General features: G+C 44.7%; 3 protein-coding genes across 4 annotated transcripts; all 3 read left to right on the top strand.

Annotated features, from left to right (window-relative positions):
• The first annotated feature begins 566 nt into the window (after positions 1-566).
• On the top strand, positions 567-3775 carry pjvk (pejvakin). Its single transcript, XM_077581607.1, has 6 exons — positions 567-1002; positions 1231-1426; positions 1753-1894; positions 2541-2658; positions 2800-2943; positions 3010-3775. The coding sequence occupies exons 1-6, from the start codon at positions 786-788 to the stop codon at positions 3309-3311; spliced, it is 1119 nt and encodes a 372-aa protein (XP_077437733.1). The 5' UTR covers positions 567-785; the 3' UTR covers positions 3312-3775.
• Positions 3776-5284: 1509 nt separating this feature from the next.
• On the top strand, positions 5285-16730 carry pwp2h (PWP2 small subunit processome component). The gene is made up of 21 exons (XM_077566031.1): positions 5285-5467; positions 6164-6276; positions 6349-6443; positions 6540-6639; positions 6725-6868; positions 7110-7245; positions 7547-7785; positions 7980-8123; positions 8199-8269; positions 8346-8482; positions 9096-9244; positions 9338-9485; positions 9822-9972; positions 10429-10609; positions 10694-10841; positions 10933-11041; positions 11711-11776; positions 11869-12087; positions 14896-15046; positions 15119-15193; positions 16468-16730. Exons 1-21 carry the CDS (start codon positions 5450-5452, stop codon positions 16643-16645), a joined length of 2772 nt encoding a protein of 923 aa, XP_077422157.1. The 5' UTR covers positions 5285-5449; the 3' UTR covers positions 16646-16730.
• A 266-nt stretch (positions 16731-16996) lies between these two features.
• eed (embryonic ectoderm development) lies at positions 16997-21308 on the top strand. Of its 2 annotated transcripts, XM_077566051.1 has the most exons (12): positions 16997-17162; positions 17647-17799; positions 17913-18005; positions 18618-18683; positions 18826-18951; positions 19023-19104; positions 19168-19259; positions 19329-19462; positions 19525-19630; positions 19700-19858; positions 20684-20757; positions 20837-21308. In XM_077566051.1, exons 1-12 carry the CDS (start codon positions 17013-17015, stop codon positions 20961-20963), a joined length of 1362 nt encoding a protein of 453 aa, XP_077422177.1. In that variant the 5' UTR covers positions 16997-17012; the 3' UTR covers positions 20964-21308. The 2 variants fall into 2 exon arrangements, with proteins under 2 accessions (XP_077422177.1, XP_077422168.1); XM_077566042.1 differs by having other exon boundaries at positions 19525-19858.
• Positions 21309-21363: the final 55 nt, after the last annotated feature.

The following is a 21363-nucleotide window of genomic DNA, read 5'->3' as shown; positions in this document are numbered from 1 at the left end:
TTTATTTATTCAAGCTAATGACGTTAGTTTCAACATGAAAATGTGGAAATGGCGTGATGATGTTGGCGCGCAACAGTATGTTTATGTTACCAGCAGGTGGGATAACTAACTAAGTATAACAATGCGGTGTTTGGAAACTTCAAATGTTCTGAATTTCTTGAAAAGTAGTTGTTTTGGAGAGACGAGGATTCCGCCCAACTGTGACGATATGTTGACTGTGTCATATTTCTTTCTGCGTGTCGTTTGGCCCTCGGAGCGTGGCTCTTGAAAGGGAAAACGTTCCCCACCCGAAGTTGTGTCGAGATGACACAAAGAACAAGCGAGCCATCTATTTCTGGCCAAGTCATAAGCGGAACCACAAAAGAGGGAAGGGTGGCCCGCATGCATGTCGGACGCACGTCATGACCTCCCCCCAAAAAGTCGGACTTGACGAAAGATAAAGAAATGGTTATAATTAAGCATTAGTGCTTTCATTTTGTCTAAGATTCTCTTTTCTTATGTTACTCTCACACATTGGAAATAAAGAACTCATTTATTCATTTAAGTGCAGTTGAAAACAGCTGTCATACACTTCAAATCTGCGTCATGAAGGTTTCCAGGTCATGTGACAGGAAGTTGCAGCCTTGCGGTGACCAGGTGAGCACGCGTATCGCCTTGCAAACGCTCTGCATTATTGAACAGCCAGCGTGAGACGGAACGCGGCCGCTGCCGCTGCTGCCGCTGCTGCCGCTGCTGCCGCTGCTGCCGCTGCTGCCGCTGCTGCCGCTGCTGCTGCTCCGTTTGAGATGTTTGCAGCGGCCACCAAAAACTTTGTCAAGCAGGTGGGAGACACCGGCAGGTTGGTCCCCGTCCCCAGCCTGAGCGAGGCCGACCACTATCAGCCGCTCAGCCTCGTCACCAGGAAGAGAAAGAAGCGTTTCTGGAAGAAGAAGAAGAACAAGTACGCCTCCACCGCATTCTCCCTCAAAGATATCCTGGTAGGCGAGAAGGAGATCACAGCAGGTACACCCTCAAAAGCGAGTGCTCTATCAAGATTGACTTTCTTTTGTAACCAATTTCATTGGTTGTTTGGTGTGCCCGTAACCACCCGGAATGGTCAATGTCTGACCAATCGATTGGTTAATCAAGCCAATATGATCCTAATGGAGTTTTTATTAACCAACCCATTTTTAGAGTGTACGCTGTCAAAAGTCTGAGGACGCCATAATCTGATGACGAAACTTCCATCAGGTGTGTCGTCTTATCAGCTGCTCAACTATGAAGACAAATCGGACGTGGCCCTCAACGGTCGCCTTGGAAACCACCTCATCAACGACGTGGGCTTCAATGTCAGCGGCTCCGACTCGGTGGCCGTCAAAGCTTCCTTTGGGATTGTGACCAAGCACGAGGTGGAGGTGCCCGCGTTGCTGCGGGAACTCAACTCCAGGTACGACGCAACTTTGTATCAGCTCGGTTCACGCGATCTGCAGGCCTGCTTATTGTTCTTCGGACATGCGATAGCTTATCGTATGGCAAAAAACAACAACGCATCCTTTTCTCACCGACTGACGGAAGATAAGACATATTAGCCGAAGAATGTTTGACCTATTTGTGTCAGAGGTCATATGAGAAGAGGGCTTCCCTGAATAAATGATCACGTTATTCTACACTTACACAAAGTCAACTTCAGTGTCAATGTTTGATGCACAAACCAAACGCGGCCTTTGTTGCAAACACACGCACACACAATATTGAAAATGAACTGCGTTTTAGGAAAGTGGATGTGGAGCATTGCCTGGTGCGCCAATCCAGGGAGAGCGGATGGAGCGTCCTGTGCGTCGTCATGGAGAGCATCCGCACCACCCGCCAGTGCTCACTTACCGTCCACGCCGGCATGAGGGGCGCCACCATGAGAGTAAACAATTCCTACTTGAAAAGGGGCGTCGACATTCAACATTTCTTCATAATCATGTGACCTCGCTAGTCCAAACATGACATTCGGATGAATATTACATTTTTGCGCAGCAAAATCCAGCCGTTTTTTATCCATCTCAGGGGGCGGCCATTTTGCCACTTGCTGTCCACTGAAGATGACATCACAGTTGCTCAGGCAACGGCCAATCACAGCGCAGCTGTTTTCTTTCCTAAGACCTGAGCAACTGTGATGTCATTTTCGCTCAACAGCCACTTGCTGTCACTGCAGAATGGCCGCCATCTGATATTGATTAAAAAAAGGGCTGGGTTTTGCTGCTCAACTCAGATTCCACTAACGCATTACTAACCAAAATACCGTCGTTCAACTAGTGGGACTGCGTCGAAGATATTATTGTCAAGAAATTTTGGGAGAGTTGACTTCCAGTTTAAAAACAATTCAGAAAACATTTTGCTTTAAATCCTTTTAATTCAGATCAGCACCCAATTGTAATCGAAAGGGAATATAAATATATATTTATTTTTTTCATTCAAACTGTATAAGTACTGTTCCCATGTGTATTAAAGATGATCTCTTACATTATTTCGTCTGACTAAACATCCACTTTTTTTTGTTTTTTGGGCTGCAGTTTCAGCTCGACGATGGCCGAAACCCAAAAGGCCGAGATAAGGCCATTGTCATCCCAGCTCACACCACCATCGCCTACAGCCTCTGCGAGCTGTTGGTTCGATTGGACGGGCAGCTCGGTAACACGCTCACATACATCGTTATCAATCAAGCCTGCAAGTGTCTTTCTCAAGCGAAACTCTTTGGCTCTATAATCAAGCTAAAAGGCAACCAATCGCTAGGATGAGAAGTTTGTGATGTCCGTGTTGTTTCTGTATCAGACATCTGCGTTGCGCCGGGATCTCGAGGTGGATTTGAACAGGATCAAATGAGGGAGCGGTTGGGCGGCTTCACGGGAGACTTGTCAATGGGCCGACTGCGTCGCTTCCTGTCCGGCATCATCTACGGGAACCCCTTCAGAGCAGGTGCGGCGGCGAGCGCTCGATCCGTTCTCCCCGCACATCTTCACGATCCGCTTTCCGTTGGTGCAGACGATGGAACGCCGGAAGAGCTGACCCGCTCGGATGCCTTCATGGACGACACGATGACCGACTACTATGAGAAAGCCGCCAGCATGACGGATATCTCCTCGGCCTACTTGAGGGAAAGCTCGCACACGCGCGTCAACCTGCTGAAGCACGACATCCCCAAGGGTCCGTGTGCCCTGTGCGGAATGGGCCCCCAAAGACGAGAAACCGTCTATGGCTGTGTGGAATGCTCATCTGGGGGTCAAAAATACGTACGGCTGCATGTTGTACCCTGTTTTGACCTCTGGCACAAAAGCCTTAAGTGATAACGTTATCTTTTGTTGCTAAGGGGAAATATTTGTGTTGTTTTTCGGTCAATAAAATTCTTTGCTGACCGTGCTGGGAAGTAAAGTACCACTACTTCCTTACTGTATTATGGCTAAAAATGTAAAGTGTTTTTTTTTATTTATTTTTAGTTATTTTTATTTTTTTAATTTTTTTTAATTGATTTGTTTTTTTTAAAAAAAGGAGAGCAATGATGATGTCAAATCGAATGAACAATACTGAGCTCTCCTGGAAAAAAAAAAAAAAAGTGGTGTTGTTCCGATACCGATACTGCTATCGGCAAAGGCCCCGATACTGCGATAAAACAGTGGTATCGGTATCGGTGAGTACTAACAAGTAACATGCCGACACCATTCATTCTGACGCTAATATAAGAGTTTGGATGCAGCATCTTGTGTCTTGCTCATGCACGACATTCACTGACGTGTGACAAGTTCACTGCATGCCGAGCCAAGATATCCTATTGGCCCTTGAATGCTCTGAACCAATGGCAGGGCAGCTTTTTCTTGTTGAGAGAAAAAAAAAACTCTGTATGGTATCGACATGGGCCGATACAGCAAAGCTGGGTATCGGAATCGGGGGCTGAAAAACAGCATCGGAACAACACTCATGTAAAGTACATAGAAGCATATGTACTTGTTCACTTTACTGATGACTTTTCACATGCACTCCCTACATTTGACATTAGCTTCTATTGTCCTTTCTACTTTTGCTCCTATGAATGACATTTTTCATTTTCTTAACAGATCATTTAGCCATTGTCTATACTTCCAAATTGAGTCCTCCTATATTTTAAAAAGGAGCGATGATAGCTTAAATGAGCGTATGACAATACGTCTCGAATTTCCATGCACAGTCAGTAGGCAGACAATAACCTGGGAAATGCCATCACTGCTGTCAACAATAAACAATAGAACAGAAGCTACATTGCGACAATCCAAACAACAAGAAGGTCATTAAAAAGAAAATAAAAGAAGAAATACAAGCATTTGGACTTCTCACTGTCGGCTCTCAGAAAAGATAGCAAGGCTTGCAACATGAAAAACACCACATTGCCTATGATATTAATGTGATGTATTTATTTTGTCTTCAATGCATCTCGCCCCAACACATCCTCTTAATACACACTACAGCCGAGCTGCTGCTGGCCATTCGCCATTAGTGTTCCCCTTTCAATAACGTTCACCCTAATATTAGGAGCACATGGTAGACCTTCACTTAAGCAACATGAGTCCGTTTAGAAGCTAACTGTACTGCTTTGCAAATAGCTTTTGACTTTCTGCAAGGTTTTTGTATCAATTGATATTGTTCTGGACCGGCTATTAGATTGCCTTTATTGTCATTATGCAAAGTACAAAGAAATTTGAAACTCTGTCGTAAGTGCACACATAGTAGACAAATAAAAAATATATACAATGAAATAAAATGGGACACAAATAAATAAAGCCAATACTGTATAAAACGACTGTATCCACTTTACACATTGCAATGTGCAAATGCGCAATGCTGGAGGAACCCAAGCAGGTTGGGAGTCAGCAGTTGCCGTGGCATGAACAGATATGAATGAAATGGATATTTCACTTTGAGAACGTGGACACATCCAGCTACGCACACTTCAAAAAGTGCCTATAAATATTTAGTCTACACTCTGACTGTTTCAGCCTCCATGAAATTTCTGAAGATTGCTGGTAGTGTGGGTTAGTTCCCTCAAAATGACTGGGTAGACAACAATTTGAATGGACACGTGAGGACAAGCGGTTCAGGAAATGGATGAAGGTGAAACATTTCCTAAAAGAAAGGAAAACGAATTTTGAGACTTGTCATTGTCGTGGTATAGGCTATGTGTAAATGTTGGACCCTTCAACCGCAAAATGTGATTACTGTATTCTGCCACATTTTCATTTTGAGTGTTAGTCCTCCTTGCCGCCAGATGGCGCCTGTTTGTACATTTTGACTCAACTACAAGCGGAAGTTCCGAGTGTCAACACAACGTCAACACGTGCGAGCGGCATTAGAACAAGCATGTATCGTATTAGACCTTGTATTAATACTTCACTGAACATTTCTACGGAATTTGAGTGACTGTACAGTATAGTCAATTTAAAGAATCTCGCGCAAAATGAAGTTCGCTTATAAGGTGAGTAACGCGCCTTTCTTTGCTCAGTACGGTAGAAGAAATGGAATCCGAACGTTTCTCAGAAATATGGCAGTCAAAATGATACTGCGTTTTTAACCCATGTGCGTCACCACTAAATGGCATTAATAAATAAACGCTGAAGTTAGGCTCACTCATTTACTGAACGCAGTGTTTTTTTTGTTGTTTTTTTTTGCCGTGACCGGGAACTCGCCACCGAGCCTTTTGCCGTGAATCTCGCAAGAACTCCAAGTGCAAATTCGGAAACGAATCACGCTAAAATTACATATTCACGGCCAATTTACTATAATCACGGTTAAATAGCCGTTCACGCCAGGCCAAGACATCGGTTTAAGGCAGAATAATGCCAGCGGAAGTGTTGCTGGTCACGGCAAAAAAACAAAACACAACAACAACTTTTTTTTTTATAATTGTTAATTATATACTAAACTTGTCTCTACACAAAATAGTTTACTGCTTTAATTTGTTTTTTTGTGTCAAAAAATAAGGAATATGTGTTTACCTTGCTCTATTTACTTATTTTTTATGTTGTGTCGTAATTTGTGAAAGTAAAAAAAAAGAGAAAAAAAGTAGTAAGCCCTTTTTTAATTACTTTTTGACCCCCCAACCACTGACAAACGTAAAATGTATTGTTGAGCATGTTGAGTGTGTAAACAAAGTCATTTTATTTTTGCTCAGTTTTCAAATCTGCTCGGAGCTGTCTATCGTCAGGGGAATCTAAGTTTTTCTGAGGATGGCAACGCTGTAATCAGTCCGGTCGGAAACAGAATCTCCATCTTTGACCTCAAAAAGTAAGTGTGCTGCATGGCACGTCATTCATTTTGTTAAACCTTGAAAAGGGAAGTAATAAGTCTGCCCTTTAGCAACACATCAGCGACTTTACCACTCTCCACTGCAAAGAACATTACATGCGTGGGAATCTCACCGGATGGGAACTTGGCAATCGTGGTGGATGAAGGTCAGGCCACAAATGTTACTTTTGTCTGGTGTTTTGTAAAAATATGTGATGCTTAAAATAATAATAATAATAATAATAGTGTGTATGTTTTGATAGATGGCGCAGCATTGCTGGTCAGTCTCATCACACGCGCCATCCTTCATCATTTCCACTTTCACAAACCTGTCAACAGCATCCGCTTTTCACCTGATGGCAGGTAGCGATTCATAAATGTGAGCAGTGACACCAGCAACTCGAATGTGTAAATAAATACCGACCCGGGCTTTCTTTTTTGTGAACAGGAAGTTTGTTGTCACTAAGGAGAATGTTGCGTTGCTGTACCACGCTCCTGGCAAGCAGCGGGAGTTGAACGCCTTTGTGTTAGACAAAAGTTACCACGGTCCCTACGGTGAAACAACCTGCATCGACTGGACTGACGACTCCAAGTAAGTCAATGCCACATGAGACTTCATTGAGCAGGAAGCTTGAAAACGGGATTGCTCGTGCAAGCATGTGTGGAAGCTGAACCTTCGAGTGAGATTAGCAATAACCAGCAATGATTACTGACAAACTGCCACTTGTTGTGAAGTGACCACTTTTGCACGTGTTGCTTCAGCGCACGCAATCACTTTGAGTGTGTGAACATTGCAATTTAGCGCCCACTGTGTTTTGTTTTGTTTTCGTCAGGTGTTTTGTGGTGGGCAGCGAGGACATGTCCACGTGGGTGTTTGGTGCAGAGCGTTGGACGAAGCTCACCTACTACTCGCTGGGCGGACACAAGGACGTCATCGTGGGATGTTTCTTCGAGAAAGACAGTCTGGATGTGAGTCATTTACTTCTTTGTAGCCCCCCCCCCCCCAATCAAACACATGCTAATGATAATAATATGCAATTGTGTGTGTGTGTGTGTGTGTGTGTGCGTGTGTGTGTGTGTGTGTGTGTGTGTGTGTGTGTGTGTGTGTGTGTGTGTGTGTGTGTGTGTGTGTGTGTGTGTGTGTGTGCGTGCGTGCGTGCGTGCGTGCGTGCGTGCGTGCGTGCGTGCGTGCGTGCGTGCGTGCGTGCGTGCGTGCGTGTGTGCGTGTGTGTGTGTGTGTGCGTGCGTGTGTGCACGCGCGCGCGCGCAGCTCTACACAGTGAGCCAGGACGGGATTCTGTGCGTCTGGGAGAGTAACACCGAGCTGGACTCCCTCGTTTTGAAGAATAAAACCGACAAACCCAAAATGCCGAGACAGGGAGAAGACGTGGAAGAGGAGGAGGAGGATGAGGAAGAAGAAGCTCAAGAGGGACAGGTCATCAGAGGGAAAGCGCAAAAGTCCAAAAGTGAAGAGAAAACGAAGAAAGTCAGATACAAGCATATAAGCAAGTAAGTATACGTCCACAAATGTTCACTTTTGTCAACCTCTCACGCACGGTGTCCGAGTCCCGCCACGGGTTGCTGGTATGTGACCTGCTTCCTGAAAGTTTGACTTCAATTGATATTTTACACTTGGAATGAGTTTTCTTTGTGTTTATATGTTCAATAAAGAAAGCAAAAAGTGTTGCCCTCTCCCCTCTAAGGCACTTCTTCAATAAGGAGCGCGACTTTACCAAGCTGACAGCGGCTGCCTACCACAAGCCCACGCACATCCTGGTCACAGGTTTTGCCTCCGGAATCTTCCACCTGCATGAACTTCCAGAGGTCAACCTCATCCACTCACTCAGGTCAGAGACGAGAGCCGATCAGTCACAGCCTGCCAGGGGACATTTTAAGCACAATGATGGTCTTTCTCCTTTCAGTATATCGGACCAGAAAATTGCTTCTGTGGCTCTAAACTGCTCCGGTGACTGGATTGCCTTTGGCTGCTCGGGTGAGAAAGCCATTCCTTCATTTTATCACGGTGCGAGACCGTTGGCTGTTGTCGTTAACTGCAGCTGTTGTTCCAGGCATGGGTCAGCTTCTGGTGTGGGAGTGGCAGAGCGAATCGTACGTCTTCAAACAGCAGGGTCACTTTAACAATTTGGCGTCACTGGCTTACTCGCCAGACGGACAGTACATCGCCACGGGGGGAGATGATGGCAAAGTGAGTGCAAAGGACCGGACAGTGCCAACTTGACTTACCAGTTGAATGCGTTCCCCGACCAAGCTCCCAAGTGATTCTTTCTTAAGTGTTGAAGCAATTTTCCCCGTTGAATTACATTGAACTGCCATTAATCCATTAAAGCATTTTTGGGGGGTTAAATGATTTCAATTAAGAAAAATAGAATGGGATCACCAAAAATACTCAGCCTGTCATGGATACACGGCTAGTTAAGTGTTGTGAGTGTCTGTGCCGCGGTCTTTGTGAGTGTTTACATTGTATTTGTGTGTTTGTTCCATTCATTACACGGCCGTGTCAAGTGTATTTCATTTGGGCAGAAGCATACCTAAAACTCACTCACAACTCCAAATTTGAGTTGAAACACAAAGCAAAAATCATCAACCAAGATGGATGCCACAAGATGGAGCCAAAGCAATTACTAAGTCGTCATTTGTGTCAAAGAAATGATGCATCTCGAATGAGGATCAGGGTTGTTCATATGAGTGGAGGGGGGGCATTAACAACAACGGTTATTTACAAATTGTTACTGTCTAATTGTTTTCTTTGCGTAGCAACAGGCTTTAATGGCGTCTCTGCTTATTGTCAATGTTTGTAGGTCAAAGTTTGGAACACCAACAGCTGCCTTTGCTTCGTCACCTTCACCGAGCACACCAGCAGCGTCTCCGATGTGGCTTTCACCTCCAGTGGCTTTGTTGTGGTGAGCGCTTCTCTGGACGGGACGGTTCGAGCTTTTGATCTTCACAGGTAGACGAGCGACCACGCGTCAAACGCTACACGGGAAAGAAAAGCTATCATTGTCACTCAACACGACTTGCATTTCTTCTTCTTTTGCTTCAGGTACCGAAACTTCCGCACATTCACGTCGCCTCGGCCTGCGCAGTTCTCGTCGCTCGCAGTGGACGTGAGTGGGGAGCTGGTGAGCGCGGGGGCTCAGGATTCCTTTGAGATTTTCCTCTGGTCGATGCAGACTGGAAGACTGCTGGAGGTGCGCTCTTACTTGCATACTGGCATCATGTTCAACAAGCACACATAGAACCTCCTCTTGACAATTGTCTATATCCAATTATGAGCTGTAGATCATTTCAAAATGTATCATGTGAATGTGCGTACCTTTGTCAAATTTGACCTGCAACGGCCTGCGTGTACATAACATTTGTAGCACATGAACGAAAATGACATTTAAATATATTTTCACTTGAGTGTATTTTAGGGCACATCACATTTCAGGGTAAATGAATGACATTCGGGTATATGTAATTGCGGTCAAATTTGAATGGTTATAAATGTATAAGTTATCCCCTTGCTTCCTGTGATTGGCCAGATTTTGGGTGGCCACGAAGGTCCCGTTAGCTGCTTGTGTTTCAGTCCGGTTCAGTCAATCCTCGCCAGTTCCTCGTGGGATCGGACCATCCGGTTGTGGGACATGATGGACAGCTGGCAGGTGAAGGAGACACTTCACCTCCCCGCCGATGGTAAACAAAAATCCTACATGTAACTCTCAAAATCAAGACCTTGTTCAATTTGACCCTATCAGATTGTTCACGGCCATTTTTGACACGGAATAGACACTTTTAAGATTCTGTAATGTTTTTGCCTCTTTTACCACATCAAGTTTTTTCAAGTAATTGTCATCTCTTTCAAATCTTTGTATGAAACGTCATTGTTATTTTGACGCGTCGACTTTCGGCTCATATGAGCTTATTGATGGATATTTTTAACTAAAACCCGGTTCCCTGAGTTGGGGACGAAACCAGCATATCTTTGATATATAAAAAAAAAAAAAAGAACTGAAATTGGAGACAAAAATGCCCACCGCTGGAAAAGTTGCATTAGATTTGGATGAATTGTTTAAAAAATGAAAAAAAGCATGGTAGACACTGTCTGAAAGTCTTGTTTGATATCGTTAGTTTTTTGCTTTGTCGCTTCAGCTTTGTCAGTGGCTTACCGCCCTGATGGTCAAGAGCTGGCAGTGGCCACGCTGAATGGAGAGATTTCTTTCTGGAACCCCAACACGGCCGCACAGGTCAGCTCAGTGGCAGGACGTCACGATCTGGAGACGGGCCGCAAGGAGACGGATAAAGTCAGCGCCAAGCAGTTGTCCAAAGCCAAGTGAGTGGCCAGACTAGCGGCATTCCTTCTTCAAGTCACGTTGGCCCGGTGGATTCGAACCTTTCATTTGTGCTTTATGTTAAGGTGCTTCACATCACTGTGCTACTCTGCTGACGGGGAGTCCATTCTAAGTGGGGGCCAGTCCAAGTTTGTCTGCATCTACAATGTCAAGGAACAGATGCTCTTGAAGAAGTTTGAGATCTCATGCAACTTGTCCTTTGACGCCATGGAGGTCTGACTGCACATTTTTGACATCATTGAAGATTTGCTGAGGCTGGGATGAGAACGGCCGTGTTTGATGGAGGCGCTCCTTCTAAATTCAGGAGCTCCTGGACCGCCGGAAGATGACGGAGTTTGGTAGCCTCGCTCTGGTGGACGACGGTGCCGGCGACAAAGACGGGGTCAACATTAGTCTGCCTGGAGTGAGGAGAGGTAAGAGGTCGCATTTGATGACATCACTTTCCAAAACACATTGTTACCTATGATAATGAGAGTGGCACAATTATCCACTCCATCCTGGGTCGACTCCAACAGAATGAAGCAGTTGCCCACTAGCAAACATTTGCTTGTATTATTATTCTTTTTTTTACACAGATATTCATTCAAACACTGGATGCTTTTATGCAATACAATGGTATTTTTCTTTAATAAAGACATGTAAAAAATGGGTTTGGGGGCGGTCGGAGGGTTGGAATAGATTAATGGCATTTCAATGTTTAATATTGATTATAGGGATCAAAGGTATAGTCCCTTGAATAGTCAATGCAGCTCCCTGCTTAGTTTCTTGTGAGGGAAAAAGGTGAAAGGTTTGAATTGGATTATCATTTGGAACAACAACACCGGAGAGACCCGTAGCTGCCTTACTCAAAACTAGGTGGCTAACTCCTAGTAGATCATGAGACACCTGATAATCCCAGACATCATGAGACACTTGATGATAATCCCAGACACTAGCCATTAATCTGAGAGGGAATCGTCTACCACTATCTGCTATTATTCTTAGGCTTTAGTGTAGCCCTGAAATGCAATCAGCGGCCTTTTTGTCTTGGGATGTAATTGTGCTTGCTTCTAAAATTCTGTCTGCATTTTTGTCCCCCAAAGGTGACATGAGTTCCCGACACTTTAAACCAGAGATCCGAGTCAGCTCATTGTGCTTCTCTCCAACGGGTAAGTGATAGAAGAAGCCATTTCTGGTGTATGGATGAAAAGAAAAAAAGAATCTAGGCCTCAATGGACTTGGTCTCGACTTCCCTTTTCAGGACGCAGCTGGGCAGCCACAAGCACCGAGGGCCTGCTCATCTACTCTCTCGACGGAGCTTTGGTCTTTGACCCCTACGACCTTGACCTGGACGTAACGCCGGCCAGCATACGCAAACAGCTGCGGCTTCAGGAGTGGGCGGCCGCCATCGTTTTGGCATTCCGACTCAATGAGAAGGCCCTCAAACAGGAAGTGCTGGAGACGGTGCCGCACGAGCAGAGTGAGTCAACTACTGTGAACGATGTCTATCCGCGCTTTGCTATTCTCAAATTCAGCTGTTTGCATACCTGCCAACTACTACGGTTTTGCCGTAATGAGTACGGTTTTCTTGAACCCATTACGGTGTTACGGTTGCATTACAAAAACTACGGTTTTCCCCTTGAAAAAAAAAAAAATTAAAATCGTAAATAAAGAATGAAAAACATTCCACCACGAGATCGCGAAGTACAGACGCTCCCCAACATACGAACGAGTTCCGTTCCGAGCGGTCGTTCGTAAGTTGCTTCAGCGCTATATTTTGTATTATAATTTATGTTTAAAGCCTATATAAGTATATTGAAGGTTTATATAAGTATGTTTAAGGCTTGTATACAAATAAACGGCATTGGTTTGTACTGAAAAAAACTTTTAATGAAATAGAGAGAATACGTACAGTACAGTGCAATGTTAGAGAGAGAACGAGAGACACTTAATGGAAGAACACGTCGGAAGAAGTTGAGGGTCGAGGAGAAGAAGATGCGGGTTGGCGAGTATCTCCCTTGGAGGATTTATTCGAAACTGGCCGAAAGAAGCGATCCAACGACGACTGCACAGCTTCCTTTTTTTTCTTCATAAATGACGCGGTAGCACTGTGTGGCATCATTTATTTGATTTGCAACCTTTGGGCAAGGTTCGATGTTTGGGTCTTGCTGCTCGAAGAGTGCGAGGGCTTTATCTATCAGCGAAAACCCCTCCGCCAACAGTTTCGCCTCGAATTTCTTCACGGGGGGAAGTGTTTCTTCCTCCTCCTCCTCGACACGTTGCAGAGCCTCCAATGAGCTCTCACAGCGCCAAGCGGCGGTATTAGCGGCGGAAAGAAGCACTACGCGCAATACAAAATCTTAACTTACAGCATCTCTTTACGGACATTTTTCGACATGTACTGTACGCGCAGACATGTTCGTATGTACCGTTGTTCGTAACTGATGACGAGGAAAATGATGATGACATCATCTGGATACAAGTGCCACAGTGTGACCCATTCGAAAGACCAGTTGAAAAAATCAAAACGATGCACAATGGAGAACAAATAATGCTTAGGCTGTAGCTTGTATAACATGGAGAACATTTGGATATCATTCATTTATGAGGGTTTTCTATGACTTTGTTATATTAAATAAATTGTTGAGCTTTAAAGAACTTTCTTTTGATTATTTCCATCAGTACAGTTAAGGTAAATTGACAGTAAACATGAGGTTGTGATTGTGAAAAAAATGTAAAATTTGTTACTTCTTAGCTGCATTTTAAGCCCTGAAAATGCTAAAAATCCTTTGGCTTCACCCCCACCGGACGTCGACATGCGGCCCCTGGACCCTAGCTACTAGGCTTTTTCACTTTCAAAAGTTGGCAGGTATGTGTTTGCGTTTGTTCTTGTAACGCTCTACGATGCCACAAAATGGCAGCAAAACCCCAGCGAATACAAAAGTTGTCATTGGTGTCAAGGAAGTGTGTTCGCGTAAATCATATGTTATTTTAAAGATTAATGGAAGATTAATTGAAGATGTTATTTAAGTATTTTTAGTTCAGCGTTGGTGCTATATTTACAGATGAAACTATTTAAAGTAGCACTAAGGTACTTTTCAACCTTGATCAAATATTGTCATAACTCTTTCAGAAGAGTTTTGACAATATTTGATCAAGGTTGAAAAGTGAAATATCGACTTAAAACTAATTGAATGGTACCTTTTACATGGCCTGGGGGGGTCTGTATCATTTTTACTGGCACTGGTGTTGTCACCATAGCAAAATTTTCACTTCAATACTATACCTGCATAAAATACCTCGATAGCGGTACTGAAATGGTACCTCGGCAAACATCAGCAAAAGCAGCAAAATTATTTTTTTAAGTTTTTATGAATTCAAAATATTAGGATGTATACATGTTAATTTGTGTAAATACAGTATCTATTTCTGTATGTACTGTATGTGCTTTCACATTACTTGCCATATTCTTGTATTTGACTGCATTTGATGTCATCCGTTGAAATATTGGGAATACCGTGGCACTCCAATGACTCAATGTAACGTTGCAAGTGTGCGTGTCTCTGCTCTTCTCCATTACGCTCCCAATTAGTCGGATGCCTCATCAAATACTGCAAACTGGGAACAAAATAATTCACACTGCACTTATTTTTGAAGGGACGTGTCCAAAAAATGCATCACAAGCAGTCATCTGGGCTTTTTCTATGCATCCCTCTGTGTGCCTGTTCATTAAACGCACTTTGAGTCCACTGAAGGGCCAGGAGTGATGGTTGCTTTTTCTTCTGCTTCTCGGCGAAAAACATTTGCTCTTATTGCAAAACGTCATGACGGTTGGCTTGCCGTGGCTGTCGGCCACGTAAGAAAAAAGTTCCATATGACACTTTGCGCGCCATGCTTCTCAACGAGGAGTGGACGGTCAGCGAGCGCTTCAGTGTACAGCGCATAAAGCCATCTTCCCGAGCCCTCTCGCACCCAAGCTGTGAAAGAGGCCTTTTCCGCATATGGGTAAACAGGCGGCCATGCGTGTGTGCGTACCCGCCTTGGCATACGTCACTTCCTCCTTTTGCCATTCGTTACAAAGACAGAAGTCAAATTGAATGTCAACGTTTGCTGGCGTGAGCTCCAAAACGACGCAATGTGCTTGTCCTCATGGGAAATGTGGTCTTCCTTCAAGCATAACATTACCGCTTTTGTCCATATGGCGTCGCCATAATCAGCGTGAACTTTAATCAAGGCATTTGATACCTGTTTTGAGGGGCCACCAAATGTGCCATATTTTCTCTTTCAGTTGCAGTCATCTGTGGCACACTCCCTGACGTTTATGTGGAGAAGTTGCTGGGCTTCGTGGCCACGTGCTTGGAGAAGTCCGGTCACTTGCAGTTCTACATGATTTGGGCTCAAAGCCTGCTCATGCTGCATGGGCAAAAACTCAAGAACAGGTTTGCTGCAGCTCACACTTGAGTTGGATGTGGAGTGCAGTACAAGATGTCACAGTAGTGTTTGGTGTGCAGGTCAGGAAGCATCCTGCCCACTCTGCAAGCTTTGCAGAAGAGCATCCAGAGGCACTGGGACAACCTGGCCAAACTGTAAGTGTCGTCGTCATTGTCATCTCCCATTTGTCAATTTCACATGTCAAACCCATCATGTTTTTCTGGCCCACCAAAACAAATCAATTGTGTTGATTTCTGATGTTTCTTACTAAATGTATTTGCTCTTCATTTGAACAGAAAATATGCCTACAAATGCTATTTTCATCCAGTTTTTTTCTTCCAGTTTTTAACAAGCATTTTTTTGACCAAAAGCCTTCTTAACGTTTGAACGATAGAATATATATATTTGTGGTGACCACTAATTTCCATGACTTCAAATTAAAAATATTTTGTTAACTATTTATATAACAAATGCAGGGGCAACTGTCAGTGGCGTAAATATCGCCGGGGCCAGAGACAGCGCAGGGGCCCATGACAGAAGGGGAAAGAAAGAAAGAAAGAAAGAAAGAGTTAAATAAACGGCCAGAGTTATTTTGTAAATACAATGTCGGAAATGATCATTTCATCACTTGACTTTGGCATCTGTCAGTCACGGTGAGTCTCGACGTGATGTGAGTTGGAAAAAAAGTCGCCGTCATGCTTTGCAAACTAAAAAAAAAAAAGCGGCGCGCAAAAAAACCCCATGACGCTAAGCTATTGGAAGAGATGTGATAGACGTGGTTTGAGTCCAGGCCATTAGCGAAATCTAGTGTCCCGCTCCCAGCGGAGTCGAGCTGTAGCTTGCCGGCAGCTAGCTCCATGGCAGAAGCGGCAAAAGCGACCCAACAGCCGCGTGTCGCTTCTCCCGGAAGGCAAAAGGCAGCTTCCCCGTGTCGCCGCCGCCTACGCAGCCTCAGGGGATGAATTTGACGCCAGATGCAAAACGCTAATATTGCATTTGACTCAGGCGCTCTGGATCATTCTCCGGATACAATAAACAAGGAAACAGGTGTTTTTCTGACAAATGCTACTTTGGACCTATAGGAACGTCTTAAATGACTTCGCTGAGCGCGACGTGCAGATCAGCTCCTAATGAGTGATTAGAGCTACAAATGTTTTTTGTTATGAAGTGCAGTTAGTGGGATTCAAATGTATGGCAAATGACTTTATTGTTTTTGGGTGCCATAGTGAGCCTTTTGCACAAGTTGTCAATGATTTAAAAGCCACTGGCAACTGTGTAATTGTAATATGTTGAGGTGATACATTGATATGATTTTCACAATCACAATGATGTGGCCCGCGATAGAAATGAATGCGACACCCCTGGTCTGTAAAACGCTGGATTGAAATATGAAAAGTAATTCAGATTTGTCTTTAATTTCATTCTTCAGCTGTGACTTCAACCTGTATAACATTCGCTATGCTGTGGCCCTGTCCAAGCAGAGGGGCATGAAGAGGGCACCAGAGCAGGAGGAGGAGAGCAGCCAAGCTGATGATGATGATGATGATGATGAACAGTCTGAGGAGATGAGCCAGGCCTCCTTGGATAATGAAGAGATGATACTGTAGACTGCTGTATCAATGTCACAATCTTAAAGCTTTTCCTTTTCTTTTTTTTTTAATAAATAAAAATAAAATACATTTATCATACAAAGGAGGGTGCTGTATTTCTAAAGAGATTTCACACAATACTGTATGTTTATATGGCTAATGTGTTGAATGCAGTTCTTTATCTGAAATGGGCTTCTTTTTTTTTCTTTTTTTACAATCAAAATGGCAGCTGTGGAATAAGAAAACAACAAAGCTAAAGGCGACCTCAATCTTGTGTGCAGTACCAAACCTCTATTTGGAAAACGTAATGCGTCTCGGTGGGCGTTTCACCAGTTGAAATTGAACTACCATTCCCAGCAGCCCTTGCGGCGGCTGTGGCCGCTGAATGAACGGAAAAGGCGGAGTTGCAAGCAACATGAGGGAAAATAAGAACATGTCTGAGTCCCCGTCTCAAGCGGGAAAAGAAGTAGCGGTCAAGAAACACAAGCTAAGCAGCGATGAAAACAGTAATCCAGATTTGTCAGGGGACGAGAACGTAAGCGCTCAACTCTTCTGACATGATGATGTTTAATTGTGGCGCCAGTGAGCCAAGTTAGCACCCTCGTGCTAAAGTAGCCAAAAATGACATTTGCTAGCTTGAGTGATGCCTTGTTCAAGTAGTAAACAGCTAGTTAACTGGGAGTAACTCAATGTACGTATTTGCGCCCACTAACATGTCTCAAAAACACGAGTTAACATCCATTTAGTTCTCAAGGTACTTACTTTCTGACGTTTTGTTCGGGTTCCAAGCAGAAGAACACCGTTGCTAGTTGTAGCAGTTAGCACAAGTTATCGCTGTAGTCAGTCCGTGCTAACAAAAACGCATACAAAGGTCGATTGACAATGCCTGTCTGTCTTCTGTGTCGCGTCGTTATTCATTATGAATTTGCAGTGCGATTTTAGGTCATTTCTGTCGGCTTTAGTTCAACTATTGTGTGTTGGAACTGCGGAAATGGAGTTTGATTTGTGTCGTGTATTAGGATGATGCTGTAAGTGTTGAAAGTGGCACCAACGCAGAACGCCCTGACACGCCCACCAACACCTCCAACGCCCCAGGCAGGAAGAGCTGGGGCAAGGGCAAGTGGAAGTCCAAAAAGTGCAAATACTCTTTCAAGTGTGTCAACAGCCTGCGGGTGAGAGCAGACACGCACATTCATTTGCTAATCCTCCAGCCCTCATCTTTTTACTCGCACCGTGCCCATAACCTCCGGTGGGTGTTTGTTTCGAAATTGACTGATTGTTGCAGGAAGACCACGGCCAGCCTCTCTTTGGAGTCCAATTCAACTGGCACAGTAAGGAGGGAGACCCGCTGGTGTTTGCTACAGTCGGGAGCAACAGGGTGACAGAGCAGTTCCCATTTGTAAAGATGATCGAAATACAGTACAGTGAACCCCTTCTGTTTGCGATCAGAGCTTGAGGCTTGAGCCCTGCCACAAATAGTGTAGTTTACAAATAGTGTAGTTTATTTATAATAGCCCTTCATAGCAAAACGTCACCCAAAAAAATGACATCACCTTATCTAGACCCCACCACCCTTATTGATTTTTTTTTTCGGGGGGTGAATAAACATAGATTAGCATCCCTTTTTTAATGCTTAGCTGTATCTATAAACAAGAGACATGTTTAAAAGTGGCCTTCTAAACCCAAACAGTGAAGTTTTAAGAGGTCCACATTTGAGGACGCCCAGAAAAAAAAGATTTGAAATTAAACATAACTAAAAAAAATGTTTAAATCATCTTCAGGAGAAATTTACAAAATACAACCTAGATTATTTTGTGACAATAATGTCTTTTTGAGTTTTTCAACAAAAAACTGAGCGTTAGGTGTCCCCCCCCCCCCCCTCCCAAAAAAAAAAGAGTGTATTTGCTGATGCCAAGCCATGAATATAAAGGGTTTTACTGTACGTTGTCATTGACGTTGCTGTAAATGACGGATGGCGTCTCTTCTCCAGGTCACTCTTTATGAATGTCACTCTCAAGGGGAGATCCGACTCCTGCAGTCTTACGTGGATGCCGACGTATCCTTGCCGGCCTCGTCTTCGCCACAATGTCCGTGATCAAGTTGCATTTTCAGCCGTTTTTGCGCTGCCTGGTAAATGAGCGCTAATGTCGAGTGGTCGAAACGAGCCCCACAATTTTCTTGACCGAAGTCTTGCAAAGGCGGACGAAAACTTCTACACGTGTGCCTGGACCTACGACACCAACACCAGTCACCCCCTGCTGGCGGTCGCCGGCTCACGGGGAATCATCCGAATTATTAACCACATCACAATGCAGTGCATCAAGGTGGGCTTTTTTCTTTCCACATGCAAAACGCTCCCGTTGCGTATTGCTAGTTTGAGTGGTCTCTCTCGCAGCATTACGTCGGCCATGGAAATGCAATCAACGAGCTGAAGTTTCACCCCAGGGATCCAAATCTTCTCCTATCAGTCAGCAAAGGTACGCTTTCGTCACTCCGGCTGAAAATGTTGTCCAATGCCTTGAAATGGTGTGTGCCTGCAGATCACGCCCTCCGTCTGTGGAACATACAAACGGACACGTTGGTGGCCATCTTTGGCGGCGTGGAAGGTCACCGAGATGAAGTCCTGAGTGCCGTACGTTGCGCGACGGCACGCCTGATCGGCTCCCACGAAGCCCAAACTCGTTCATGTATCTCACTGCAGGATTTTGACCTCCTGGGCGAAAAAATCATGTCATGTGGGATGGACCACTCCCTCAAACTTTGGCGAATCAACTCTGAGAGAATGCAGAAGGCCATCCGCGGATCGTACGAATACAACCCGTCCAAGACCAACAGGTAACGGAAAAGAAGAAAAAGTCACCTGCGCGTCTTTTCACACACTCTTGCTGTCTTTGTAGGCCCTTTGTGTCGCAGAAAATCCACTTTCCGGACTTCTCGACGCGGGACATCCACAGAAACTATGTGGACTGCGTGAGGTGGCTCGGCGACCTCATTCTTTCCAAGGTAGGGTCCGAAGGCGGATCCGGGGGGGTCTGGCATAGCACTGGTCTCCTTTCACGTGTCTTCTCGCAGTCGTGCGAAAACGCCATCGTGTGCTGGAAGCCCGGCAAAATGGAGGACGATGTGGATCGCATCAAGCCCAACGAATCCAACGTCACCATTCTTGGACGCTTCGATTACAGCCAGTGCGACATCTGGTACATGCGCTTCTCCATGGACTTCTGGCAGAAGGTGACCTTTTGCTTTGACTTTGGCGCTTCTGTGGTTTTCTTCGGCACGGTGATGGTCCTTAGACTCCTCATTGGTGTGACGCTGCACGAGATTTTCCATGCCACAATTCTGCGTTGCTCATTAATTCAGATTCGGAGCTAACTCAACTGTTTGGCAAAAATGGTCGAAAACGGAGCCACTGAGCAGCCATTGGGTTCAAAAGTCCAAAAATGCGAGTAGCCCCGGCTGCAAAGCGCAGTTTGAGGCGGGCGGCTCAACGTGGCTTGGACCGTAACGTTTGACTCCGCCCACACGGATTCATGGCTCCTTCTAAAAAAAAAAAAAAAAAAAAAAAGATAATTTTTCTTTGCGCAAGAAAATTGGTGGTTTTAACGATGCACCATCTTCTGACGCCATGTTTAATTTTTTACAAATTTTATGAAGTGTCGAAAATGACAAACTCTCAACCCTTATTCATTGGGAGCGCAGCTAACTAGACTTTGACGTAAGTGGTCAAAACGGCCATTTTGTTTAACAGAGGGCTGTAGTGTGTTCAATGGCCTCCACAGACATGAGTGAGATGGGTGCAGTACCACGTGCTCCCAGCAGATGGCGCACTTCCCAGATGGTTGACGATGGAGTTTGGGTTTCAGTTTTAGCGTTCAATCAAGTGCAAAATGGATCATCATGACGTCATGGCCTCTTTGCTTAGCTCCACCTACATTCAACCACGCTTGGAAACTTGACGCCAACAAAGCGGTTGGGCGACGGCGGTCTGCTTTGTGAAAGGACCTTGTTGTTGTTTGTTTGAAATGATGTGCTGGTCTATGTCCTTCTGGTTGCCAGATGTTGGCCTTAGGAAACCAAGTGGGAAAGCTCTATGTTTGGGACCTGGAAGTGGAAGATCCACACAAAGCCAAGTGAGTTGATCTAGCCCCCCCCCGGGGGCCCCTGAATTTTTTTTGAAAACTGTGGATGTGCAATCTTGTCCCGGTGCAGGTCCACCACGCTCACCCTCCCCAAATGCACGTCGGCCATCCGCCAAACCAGCTTCAGCCGCGACAGCAGCATTTTGATCGCCGTGTGCGACGACGCCTCCATCTGGCGCTGGGACCGGCAGCGCTGAACGCTTCCCACCCAAGCCAACTGCTCCTTCCTTTTCATTTGTACTCATCTGCGGTCAAGTCCCTTTTTTGTTTTGTTTTTACTGAACCGTGAACGCTTTCCTACCTTCTTCTGGGATGTTCAAATCAAGTACATTTGGGACTTTTTGCGCAGTCCAGGTGTAAATGTTTGACTCGTTTCCCCAAATCGCCATGATGAATAATTAGGCATCAAGCCATATTTAGGTAGAAAGCATTTCATGACTGAGTTACCCTGCAGTGTAATAGTCAAATCGGATTGTTTTCCTCTGTAGAGTTCTTGTCATTAATTCTTTTTTGGACTTGAATAAACGTATTTTTATACACAACTTGGTTATTTGCTTGAGTTGGTTTTTGGCCTGTTGAAAACAATTGACCATGACA

Source organism: Vanacampus margaritifer, chromosome 1 (assembly GCF_051991255.1).
Source record: "Vanacampus margaritifer isolate UIUO_Vmar chromosome 1, RoL_Vmar_1.0, whole genome shotgun sequence".
Classification (NCBI taxonomy): domain Eukaryota; kingdom Metazoa; phylum Chordata; class Actinopteri; order Syngnathiformes; family Syngnathidae; genus Vanacampus; species Vanacampus margaritifer.
The sequence above is the reverse complement of the archived record's forward strand: the minus strand, read 5'-3'. Positions and strand labels throughout refer to the sequence as shown.